The 12,477-nt window shown below is 40.9% G+C and overlaps 1 protein-coding gene across 1 annotated transcript; it reads right to left on the bottom strand.

The window, feature by feature from the left end:
- Positions 1–3,627: 3,627 nt before the first annotated feature.
- LOC115358103 (general transcription factor II-I repeat domain-containing protein 2B-like) lies at positions 3,628–5,524 on the bottom strand. The gene is made up of 2 exons (XM_030049930.1): positions 5,299–5,524; positions 3,628–4,970 (listed from the first exon to the last, which is right to left on the bottom strand). Exons 1-2 carry the CDS (start codon positions 5,522–5,524, stop codon positions 3,628–3,630), a joined length of 1,569 nt encoding a protein of 522 aa, XP_029905790.1.
- Between the last annotated feature and the right edge of the window lie 6,953 nt (positions 5,525–12,477).

The raw sequence follows: 12,477 nt of genomic DNA, 5'->3' as shown, positions 1-12,477 counted from the left end.
TTGAAACATCATGCCCATCTTCCGCTATTTAACAATTTAGCGCTTTGTCTGGGTGGGCGGCCAATTTCATTTCCACAGTGGAAGGACAGAGGAATTAACATCCTTTCTGACATAGTCTCACAGAACGAGCATAGATCTTTTCAGGACCTTAAGTTCCATTATAATTTACCAAGTACTTCATTTTTCTTTTACCTACAACTACGTAGTGCATTGCGCGCTTTTGGGGTTCCCTGGGGAGAAGAGTTAAAGACCCACCCGATTCATAAAATATGTACTTGCAAATCAACTAAAGGCTTGGTATCTACTTTATATATATTCATTTCTAAAGTTGCCGAAAAGCCTCTTCAAGTCAGTAATCCATGGTGTCATGACCTTTCCATTCCTTCCAACACAATTAATTGGGACAAGTTTGGGCAAATATTTCCTTGTCCTCTCGGAACCCCAACCACCAAATGATACATTACAATTTCGCGCACAGACTTTATTGCACCCCAAGTAAGTTATTTAAGATGAAGCTAGCCCCACGTTCATTGTCATATCTCCAGTGGGAATCATCTGTGGTGGATTTGGCTGGACTGGAGATGTTGGTGGCCCGCATGCATGGGGCAACAGCTTAGAATATCAACACTTGGTCTTCCCTTATCGATGCCATGCATGCGGGTCACTGACCTTCTCTAATTGTAACCACATCCACGGTAGGCCTATGCATGCTTCTATTTTTTTTTTTCCTCCTTCTTTTTCTACAGTATGTTTTATTTTATTTTTTAGTCTGTCTAATAGTGTTACCATGTTACCTATTTGATGGGTGGGACCTTAGGGGTGCTGGGAGCATAAGGGTATGTAAGGGTGTGTGTTTGTCATTGTGATTGTCTTGTATCTGTATGGTTGTTTGTTGTGTGTTCTTTGTGTTATAATTTACAAAATAAAGAAAAAAACTATCAAAAAAAAAAAAAAGTCAACTATGGTCATCATAAAACAGTGTACATACGGTTGCAGTCAGAAATATTCAACCCCCTCACCTCAAAAGACATTATAGTGATGTGGATGAAAGATGACAATAAATGACAAAAAACTCATTAAACAACAAAAAATATTTATTGATACATACCTGAGTTATTTTGACAACAGAAGCTGACTTAACTTTAAAGTTCAAATGAGAAAAGTAATTCTAACTTTGTGTAACTGTGGAGCATCCCCTAGCTTTTATAACTTCTAACAAACGTTTTCGGTAAGTGCTAACAAGCTTCTTACACCTGTCGATTGGAATCTTTGGCTATTCTTCACGTGCAAAAGCCTCTAGCTCAGTGATGTTTGATGGCCTCCGTGCTGCAGGTGTCTTCTTTAAATCCCATCAAAGATTTTCAATCGGATTTAAATCTGGTGACTGAGAAGGCCACTCCAGGATGTTCCAGGATCTTTTTCTCAACCAAGCATTGGTTGACTTGGAGGTTTGCTTGGGATCATTGTCTTGCTGGAAAGTCCAATGATCACCAAGGTTTAATTTGTCAACAGACGGCATCACGTTCCTCTTTAAAATGGCTTGGTATTTCTAGGAATCCATGATGCCAGGTACACAATCAAGATTGCCAGTTCCTGCCGCAGGAAAACAGCCCCACATCATCACTGACCCACCTCCATGCTTGACCGTGGGGATGGTATTCTTCTGGTCATAAGCCTGGCCTTTCGCATGCCAGACATACCACTGGTCCATATGTCCAAACAGTTCCAGTTTGGTTTCATTGGTCCATAAAACTGTCTCCCAAAACTCTGTGGTCTTATCCAAATTCATCCTGGCATATTCTAGTCGACTTTTGTTCCTTGTGGTCAAGAGTGGAGTGCGTCTTGGAGTCCGGCCATGAAGTCCTTGTTTATTCAGTGCATGTCTTATAATTGCCACTGAAGCACTTGTACCAGCCTTCATCAGGTCATCCTGTAGGTGTCTAGTAGTCACACGGGGGTTTCTCTTAGTTGTCCTGACTAAGTTGCTAAGGGCCCTTGATGAAATTTTGGGCTTTCTTCCACGACTAGGCAGGTTTGCAGCTGTTCCATAAGTTCTTCCTTATAATGATCCCAATGGTGTTTCTTGGAATGTTAAATTTTTTGGATATCTTCTTATACTCAAGACCCTTCAGGTGTGATGAAATAATTTCCTCTCTCAGCTTTTGTGGAAGCTCCTTTTTATTTCCCATGATTGCAGCTCACCTTGAATACCCCCATACGTGGGGTTTATATATACATCACAGCTGAAGCAAATGAAGGATCATTATAGAGTTCCCAAAGGCTTAATTATGTTTCAATTCCACTTTAAGCCATTAAAACTATCAGAAAGCTTTAAAACAACAATATTATATAGGGCAGGGTTCCCCAATTAGTTTTCCTTGGGGGCCAAATTATGTCAAGGATACCAAGTCAAGGGCCAAATTTTCCATTTCTTTTTTTTCTCCATTGGACCAGCAACCGTTGTTTGTTATGTGCAGAAAATGTTGCTTCTAGCATTATTATCAGTGATATTACTTGTATAGTAGCAGTAGCACTCTCATTAATCATAGCCTGTGCTGTGGGTCACACAAGATAAAAAAAAAAAAACAAATAAAACACAGTCTTAAAGCAAAGTAGGTCTGACATCAACAATTTAATTGCTTAAATACCTCTGGACAATACTCTGTTCAACATAGGAACCAGTGGGCAACAACTGCTCATCAACCGCTCATCAGCACATAGTGCAAAACAGAAAAAGGTTATTCTGATGCAAAGATAACTGTCACCTTTTCAACACAGACCTGAAATATTTTTGTATACCAACATCACTAATACTGACTGTTAAGCAGTGAACTCATCTGCAAAATGTCCAAACAGCTTTACACAGAGACAGCTGTCAGCAGCATTTTTACAACCATGTCCACCTCAAGGGAACAAGTGATACTGTGTGCCAACAGTCAGGGTGGAGGACATCAGTCAGGGTGGAGGACATCAGTCAGGGTGGAGGACATCAGAACCAGCAAACCCATTCACACTCACACATACTCACTCACTCTCTCTCTCACTCTCTCTCTCTCTCTCTCTCTCTCTCTCTCTCTCTCTCTCTCTCTGTGAGCACGTTTACATGCACACCTTATTCTCACTCACTCACTCACTCACTCACTCACTCACTCACTCACACACACACACACACACACACACACACACACACACACTCTCTCTCTCTCTCACTGAGGGAAACAGAAAGAAAGACAGAGAGATTTTCAGTTTGTCTCTTTCAAAATATGATACAACAATAACACAAGTTTTGCACCTTTAAAATATGTGTTTACCAACTATCAGGCTGTAAACACCAAATAGTATTATTTGCTTTTCTTGTAGAAAACAATATAATTTGCTTTTAATTTTGTATTGTTTTATCTTTCATTTTTTAAGTTATTCAATTATTTTATTGTAGTATAAATTTTTACCAACTAGTTTGTTGTTGTTGATAGCATTGCCTTATCCACTGTTTGTTCACTTCATTCATTTACTGTTTTTGATTGAGTCATGTAGCAAAGTGCCTTAAATGAAATAAATGTTGTTGTAATTATTATTGCACCACAATAAGCTACAAATGCACCAAAATAAATGATGTTCACTCACCAATCAATGAGAGAAGTGAGAGCGGCGGGACGAGGCAATCTTTCTGATGTCAGGCTTGTACTCTGTTGTGGCAATCCTGAGGCACTGTCCTAGATGTGTATTGGAGAGTCTGTTTCTGTCCTGGCTCTTGATAGCGTTCATTGAAGAAAATGAGGACTCACATATGTATGTGGAGGGGAACATGGTGAGTAGGAGCACTGCAAAAGCTCTGGTGTTTTGGAATCGAGGTTGGGGAACCACGTTGATCCAAAAGTCACTCACCCCGACATCCTTGTGTTGTGCTTTGAGCAAATCCGTTGCTGCCATCTCCAAGACCTCCATCTGAAGAGCTGCCTCATCTAGAGAAGGCACCAGTCTTTTGGCTTCCGCAGTCCACTCGCCATCAGCCGAAACAGAGAACGGCTGTCTCAGGAAGAGGAGGATGTCACATGAGAGTTTAGGGGAGCTTTCAAATCGTTCCCTGAAGTTTTCTGCCAGGCTCAACACAAAATCCCTCATTGCTGGATCTTCCTGCATTTCGTTCTTCTCACAATGCTCCCGTAGACGTGGAAAGTGCAACTTTCTTCCCTGAATGTCTTTCTCCAGCAGGGTCAGCTTTGACCGGAAAGCATCAACCGCCTCGTACATGTCAGCAACAGTGTGGTTCTTGCCTTGTAGTTGCAGGTTAAGGTGATTTAGATGAGACATGATGTCGCACAAAAAAATCACATCTGCCATCACCTTGTTGTCACTTAAAAAGCTGTGAAAGTCTTGTGCTTTTTTGCTCTGGAGGCTGGATAAAAATGACAGAAGCTCATCACGCAGGTCGCACACCCTCTCCAACACGCGGCCTTTACTTAGCCAGCGAACATTGTTATGCAGCAAAAGATCCTTGTGCTCAGCTGACACGTCCTCAAGCAATGCTCTGAAAAGGCGATGTTGCAGACTAGAGCTCTCACGAACAAAGTTCACTAGTCTTGTCACAGTATCCATCACCTCTCTCATTTCTTCACTCAGTTTGGCGCACAGCACTGATTTATGAATAATGCAGTGAAATGACTGGAGTGCGGGGTTAACGGCGGAAAGCCTGCTCACCAATCCCTTGTGACGTCCCACCATCGACGGAGCACCATCCGTGACCACCGACACAATTTTGCGTACATTCAAGCCATGCTTCTCAAAGAACTGTGTCAGCTCATTAAAGATGACTTCCCCGGTTGCGTGCCCGGGCAGAGGGAGTAAACAAAGCAGCTCTTCCCGAAATGTCTTCCCATCGAAAAATCTCACGAACACAGCCAGCTGTTCCATATCGGTTCGGTCACAGGAAGAGTCAATGGCGAGTGATATGGAATCCGCATTCTTCAAATCTGCGAGCAGACTGGAGAAACACTCCTCTGCCAAAACTTCTATTATCGTTCTTCTATCTCGTTGCTGTGTTAGCCGACAGCGGCACCTGCTGTAATAGCTCCACAACAGTTTTCTTGTTTTTCTCATCATGACTTAAAACTGTGCCAGTCATATCAATTGCACACTTTTTAATTAAATCAGCATCAGCGAATGGCTTCTTAGCTTTAGCAAGGGTCCACGAAACATGCAGTGATGCGACTGTTGCGTTTTCTTGTGCCGATGTTGATTTTGTCATGGTAGAAACGGACTGCTGGTATGACGTTAGCATGCTTGCTATTTTGTGCTTACGTTGATCTGATTTGGAAGGGTAGCTGGCATTGAAGCTGGCAGCATGCACAGCGTTGAAGTGCCTCCTGAGGTTCTCTGCCTTGCTGACAGCTACAGTCTTCATGCATATTAAGCATGTCGGCTTGGCGTTGGCCCGATCCGGTAAAATAAAACAAAATTGTTCTATCCAGTCTGACTTGAACTGGCGATTCTCCTGGTCCACCTTTCGCTTCTTCGCGAAGGCCATGTTGCGTTTTGTTTGCTGAATCTCGCCTACCTACTCGGGCTCATTAGTTTCAGTGGCGGGCGGCCGGCTGGCGGGAGACTGACCCCTGGTGTTAAGCATGTGGCTACGGAACGCATCACGGCCAAGCGGGCGCATACGTGTCAAGTGTATGGTGTGGGATGAGGTCAAAAAATCATGGAGCGTGCGCAGTCGTGGCCAAGCGGGCGCACAAGGGTCAAGTGTTTGGTGCGAGTTGAGGTCGAAAAATCAGTGGAGCATCAATCACCCACATTATTTCACTTTATGACAGATGATGAAACAGTGTCACTGGATCACTGCGGGCCATACATAGGGCTCTCGCGGGCCGCATCTGGCCCGCGGGCCGCTAATTGGGGTTGGCTGATATAGGGGTTGAATAATTGTGACTTGGCTGTCTTAACAAAATATACTGTTACACACAAATACTACATTATGTGTGGCTCACAAGCCACATGTGGCTCTGTGCCCGGTTTCATGCAGCTCTTACATTCATGTCAAATTTTGTGTTTGTGATTTTTTTTTATGTGTATGCACGTTTGCTTAGCTTGAATTCAATAGGCTATGGTATTTTTAAGCATTATTACATGAGAGAGAGAGCGCCAAGTTCCGTTAGCATCACTGAAGTGACAATAATAACGGTCAAGCACACCCTCGAGTGTAATAATGCAATTATACAACTATTACCAACAAAATAAAATGTATAATCAAAATGTATTCATACTGTAGGCGTTTCGCTGCCAAAATGTAAAAGTTTTTTTTTGCTAGTAGGCCTATTCTCTCCGTTTTAGTGGAAATCTGACAGATCTGACGTTAACCCTTTAACTGCCCCACCAAGAAAACAGCAATAGAAAATTTTTTTGTAAGCATTGCTTATTGCATTTGGACAACAATAACAACAATCAATGATTTTTTTTAAAACAGACCCCACAGTTTTTGAGATATAGACCTCTACCAAACGGTTGACCTGACGCTTTATGGTAAAAGTACCAAAGTGTATACAAATATCGAAATACTTAGAAGAAGTCATACAAAATATTAACTTTTTGAGGAAACGTACATTTCAGATGTTTTGTTGGGGTATTAGGTCCACTTTTTTTCTATTGGTATGCTAAAAAACATTGTAGTTTCCATTCGAACACAGGAAATTATGCCATATCTGGAATTTCCACCTTCACACACCTAATGCCACCCTCAGAGGGTTCAAATCTTGCACCAGGAACCTGGAATTCCTCAATATCTTCACCTTTCCATTTTGTCCTTGCACCTTTGTATGGGTCTGATGGTGAACTTGGTTCAGGAGTCTCGTCTGACTCCACCGAGGAAACTATTTTCAAGGCACATTTCCATTTTCTGCTCTTCCTACGGGATGGTAATGCAGAAGGTTTGCTTGTTTAGCCAGCCTCAGTCTCATTCATTGATTTAAAAGAGTCTCCTGTCACTTCCACTTGTGTGGGCTGGTAATCAGGATCATCTACATTGTCATCTTCATCACTGAGACCAGCATCAGAGAGAAGTGTGTGGCCTTGCACTATTAAATGTCTTAGTGACCTTCTATAATTGGTAAAACAAACAAAGAAAAGTAAAATAAAAATAAAATAATGTCATCACACAATAGCTGTAATATGTTCTTGTATATCAACGTGTCGGTTTGTGACCATGAAATCAATATTACCAGACTAATTTTATTTTTATGTATTTCGTCTAAATATTTACCGCATGCAATTTTAAAACATTTTAGACATGGTAAAAAATTGTAAGGATGGATTTTTTTTTTTTTCCATTCAAAGATTTTATGAAATACTGTTAATTACATGATAATAACAAGGGTGAATAATCATGGAATTTCATTGGATAAAATTGTTATCTTATGACTACATTTACCATTCAATACCAAATCAACCATTTGTTGAAAATGTTTTTAAACAGTTAAATAATCACACCCATGGATTTATTTTAGCATATTTGTAATGGAACTAAAAACAAATGAGATCAAAAGTTTTTTTTTCATGGCAGGAGTCCATTTTATTTACATTGGCTTTTCGTCATTGGCTTTACCTTAAAATGACAAATCAACCATTTGGTCGAGCATGTTTTTGGAAAATTATTTGACCTTTACTAAACTTATTTATTATGAATAAAGATACATGCTTTTGTTCAGTTAGATCTCTAAAACAATAATATTTCGAGAAAATATGCTTACCCGCAAAAATTAAGCCGAAAAGAGTCCTCATCTCCGATGCAAATTTTCATTTGCTCACTCTCTTGGGGGCAGTTGACTTAAAAGGCCTACTGCTTTCAGACACTGTGCCATCTAGTGGATTTTTTCAGCAAAGCATACTTTAACCGAGTGGTAGAGATGACTCAATCAGATTGATTTAAGTTTAACACAGTTTTCATCAATATGCAGTGGATGAAAATGTGCTCTACCAAATGGTCGAGCAAGCAGTTAAAGGGTTAACTAGTCCCTGTCAGCCAGCCAACTTGGACTTACCATGTTTTCTAGACATCGTGATTTCCCAAAACTGAATAAATACCACAGATAGATAGCAACAAAACTGCTCTGATAGCTCAGTCATGTTGTTACTAGAATATCCGCTGGAAAAAAAATATTTTTTTCATGGACTGATAGTTATACTCCTGCCGACTTCTCAGTCATTTTTAATCTAACAGGTGCCGTGACAGCGACTCAGCAGCATAGCTGATGTTTAGTCTATCTACAACCATCTTATATGAACAGTTAGGCTATATTTAAATATAGGCTACTGCTTTCCAGTGTCGGCACCACAACAAACAATCTCTTCATAAAGTCACCAGCAGATGTTTTATTTCAGCTGGCGGTGTGTCACTCCAATTTAACGTCAGCTCCGATTAATGTGGCTAAGCAGCAAAAGTAACAGTAAGCAGTCACATTAAGGTTGAACAGAGTTATATAATTTCAACCCCACCTTTCAGGGGCTTTTGCTAATCACCTTTCAGGCTGTTATCACTTTATCTCTGAAATAAAGACGACAGTTTTCACAGATGTGTTGATTTATTAAATGTTCACTTCAGTGTACAGATGCAAACAAATTGACAAATTAATTCAATCAATGGCCTAGGCAACTCATAAAGACTAAACAAATTAATAACGATTAATAGGCTAATTAATAACTGATAACATTAACACATTAATAACAAGAAAAAAGCTATAGCCGCACATCTCCGTGGAAAATCTTACAGGTACTGTCCGTGGTGCTGACTCCGCATTTCATTCTCTATTATAGAAATTAAAGCTCCATAAAATTTACGGAGGATCTTGTTCAGCTCTTCTTTCCTTACAGGTGAGAAATCAGCTGTTTGCCCGGTGTTTTTCAGGTGGTCTTGTAGACATCTGACGGCCCAAGACGTTGACCGGGCCGTACTGGCTTCATTTCCTGACCTCTCGAGCTGATCCAGCTCTTCACTCGTCACTCTCGTGTATCTCTCCTTGTCTTGTCTTCCTCGTTCAGCCGTTTATCCAAACTTAGGTCGCCAAATAAATCAAAATTGGCAACAAAACGGTCCATTATGCAGACTAACAAATTTGACAGCGTCTTTTGATGCGGGTTTTCAGTGAAACGTTTCTTGTTGCCATGGAAACCACACAGACTCGGGCATTTGAGCACATTCTAAACGTCTGATTGACCAATCAGATTGCTCGGTCGGATCTACGTGTTGTATAATCATCTCACACACATGCGCGTTGACGCAAATTTTCGGGAGGGAAAACCTCATTGTTGAGTATTGTGTCAAGTTCGCTCTAAAAATGGCAGGGAAGAAATGCACAGCAAACAAAATGAAAATATGAAGATGAACACAGGATGTTTTTAACAGAGTGGGGGAGTTTTTTTTTTTTTTTTTTTTTTAATGCAATGGCAAGCCATTCTACCTTATATGTCAGGCGTCATTAGCGCATTTCAAGGCTTCAAATCTTCGGCGCCACTTCAGTTCACTCCATGCCCACATTGACCAAGAATTTCCAAAGGCGACTGAACTTCACAAGCACAAGTTGGTCACTTTGAAAAGTCAGGCAGAAAAGCAGACACAGTTGTTCCAAAAATTTACGAAGCACTCAGAGACCATAATGCTTGAATCGTACCAACTGGCTTGGAACATTGCGTGGGCTAAAAAGCCATACAATGAAGGGGAGTTCGTCAAAAAAATGCCTCAGTGACAGTGAAATCTTGTCTCCTGAAAACCTAAAACGAATGGTATCAGACATCCAACTGTCCCGCCACACTGTTGAACACAATACTGGACATTAACATGGCTACTGAATCACAGTTGCACTCTGACCTTCAAGCATGTGAGTATTTTAGTGTCGCATTGGATGAGTGTTGTGACATACAAGATAAGCCTCAGCTGGCAAAATTTGTGCGATCTGTGTCAAACAATTGTGTGATCAAAGAAGAACTCCTTGATATTATGCCATTAAAAGAACCCATGGCATAGATGTGAAAGAAACAATGATGGCTGCATTTGCGAAAGCAAATCTGCCCAACTGCAATAGCCACGGATGGAGCGCCAGCCATGATCGGATCTGTGAATGAGCTTGTTGGGCTGTGCAAAGCTGACCAAACTTTTCCCAAGTTTTGGAATTTCCACTGCATCATCCACAGAGAGCAACTCGTGTCTAAATCATTGAATTTGGACGTCATGAAGCCTGAGATGGAAATCGTCAACTACATCCGCACACATGCGCTTAACCACAGGCAATTCAAGAATCTCATCGCTTAGCTGGGCCAAGGGCTTCCAGGTCACCTGCCGATGCACTGCACTGTGAGGTAGCTGTCAAAAGGCAAGGTACTTTTTCACTTCTTTGAGCCTCCTAATATGGAAATTGAGGAATCTCAAGTTCTTCAGCTCTTTAGTGGCTGCAACGTGCGGAAAAGCCCTGGGCCGGATAATATCAGTGGTAATGTTTTAAAAAATTGCGCAGAGCAACTAGCTCCAGTGTTCACAGAGATTTTTAAATCCTCTGTCTCCCACAAAACTATTTGGAAAAGTTCAATTATTGCTCCTGTCCCAAAAACTCCAAATCCCAGTCAGCTTAGTGACTTTCGTCCTATAGCTTTGACTTCGCTTGTTATGAAATGTTTTGAGCGTATTGTAAAGAAATATATCATATCCAAAACTCAACATCTTTTAGACCCCTTGCAACTTGCTTTCCAAGAATCCAGAGGGGTCGAGTGTCAGGACTATGACTATGACTGCGAGGAATGAACCCAAACGCACGACTCACGAGAGTTCAACTAAAGTCTTTAATAACTAGGAAAAGTAACAACTTAAATATCAATACAAAGTAACAACAGAAATATACTATGACAAAGTAGCAACCAAAATCACTCTGAACGAGGAATACAAACAAAGGCAAGACAAAGTATCAAAAAGAACATGAAAACAAAACTATGACAAAACAAAGTAGCAAAGGAAATACAAAACCTGACTTGACTTGGCAAAACTTGACGTGACGTGACGTGACGTGACAAGGAACATGGACGTGGCAGGACAAAGCAAAGGACCAAACAAGACGAAGCAGGACCAAACAAGATGAAGCAGGACCAAACAAGACGAAGCAGGATGAACTCGCACAGGACAAAGGGAAACACGGACTATATACACACACAAGGTAATGGGGAACAGGTGGAAACAATCAAGGCGTGGCAGACAATCAGACTAGAGGGAAACACACAAGGGGAAGGGCAAGTGACCTGACACAGTGGGAGGAGAGTGGGATATCAAAATAAAACAGGAAGTCACAAGACAAGACACAAGAACAAAACCTAACAAAACAAAACATAATTTCAATAACATGATATCGAGGATGCCATTGCCACCCTTTTACATCTCGTCCTCAGTCACCTTGAAAAGCCTAAGGCTCATGCTAAGATTTTATTTGCGGATTTTTCATCCGCCTTTAATACTATTAAGCCATGTATTTTAGCAAATGTTTTATCTTATGAATTTTCCCTTGAACCTGGTCTTATTGCCTGGATTTCTGATTTTCTTAGTGGTAGAATCCAGCAGGTCAAAGTAGGAGCATCACTCTCTGACAAAATGACCACCTTTACTGGCTCTCCCCAGGGATGTGTTTTATCTCCTCTTTTATTTATTCTGTACACAAACTCTTGTTCTAGCACTTTCTCAAATCGTTTTTTCATGAAATATGCAGATGATACTGCATTGGTCAGTCTTTTTTTTTTTTGATGAGGAAGAGGAGCATGGCCCTGTGCTAGATTATTTCATTAATTGGTGTGAAAAATCAAACCTTCTTCTAAACCCATCAAAAACAAGGGAAATGTGTATCGATTTCAGTTAATCAAGCCACCTTGATTAACGGAAAGCCAATAAAACAGGTCTCTGAATATAAATATCTAGGTGTGGTGCTCGACAATAAACTGAAGTGGGACATGTGGACTGACCAAATCTGCACCAAGTCACAACAGAGAATGTTCCATCTTAAGAAACTGTTGACCTTTCATGTTAGTAGCAGAGTGCTGCAAATGTTTTATTGTTCTTTTGTTGAGAGTGTCTTTTCCTTTGCTGTCATCTGTTGGTTTGGCAATGCCACAGAGGCTCAAAAAAAGAAAATCAGACAAATCATTCTGCTATGCAGCAAACTTTTGGGCAGTACCTTGCCTAGCCTGGAAGGCATCTATAGTCAGAGGATGCTAAACAAGGCAACAAACATTATTGGTGATATAAGGCACCCCCTGGCCTATATGTTTGAATTGCTTCCTTCAGGGAAACGATACCGCTCCCCTCTGTTTACAAAAAACAGAGCAAAATTGTCCTTTGTGCCTCAGGCTATTAAGCTCCTTAACAGCCAGCACAGTTCTTGATTCAAGCCTCTTAGCTGGTCTATAAGAGATGTGATTACTGTGCCGTATACTGTATGTGATGAATGTCTGGTCAGT

This window comes from Myripristis murdjan, chromosome 1, assembly GCF_902150065.1.
Source record: "Myripristis murdjan chromosome 1, fMyrMur1.1, whole genome shotgun sequence".
In the NCBI taxonomy this organism is placed as follows: domain Eukaryota; kingdom Metazoa; phylum Chordata; class Actinopteri; order Holocentriformes; family Holocentridae; genus Myripristis; species Myripristis murdjan.
The sequence above is the reverse complement of the archived record's forward strand: the minus strand, read 5'-3'. Positions and strand labels throughout refer to the sequence as shown.

Bases quoted from the DNA above. Each gene is read 5' to 3' on its own strand.
- LOC115358103 (XM_030049930.1), bottom strand. From the start codon at position 5,524: ATGGCCTTCGCGAAGAAGCGAAAGGTGGACCAGGAGAATCGCCAGTTC. The intron at 4,971-5,298 runs GTAAGCACAAAA...GTCTGCTCGCAG, and splicing joins CCCTTCCAAATCAGATCAAC to ATTTGAAGAATGCGGATTCC.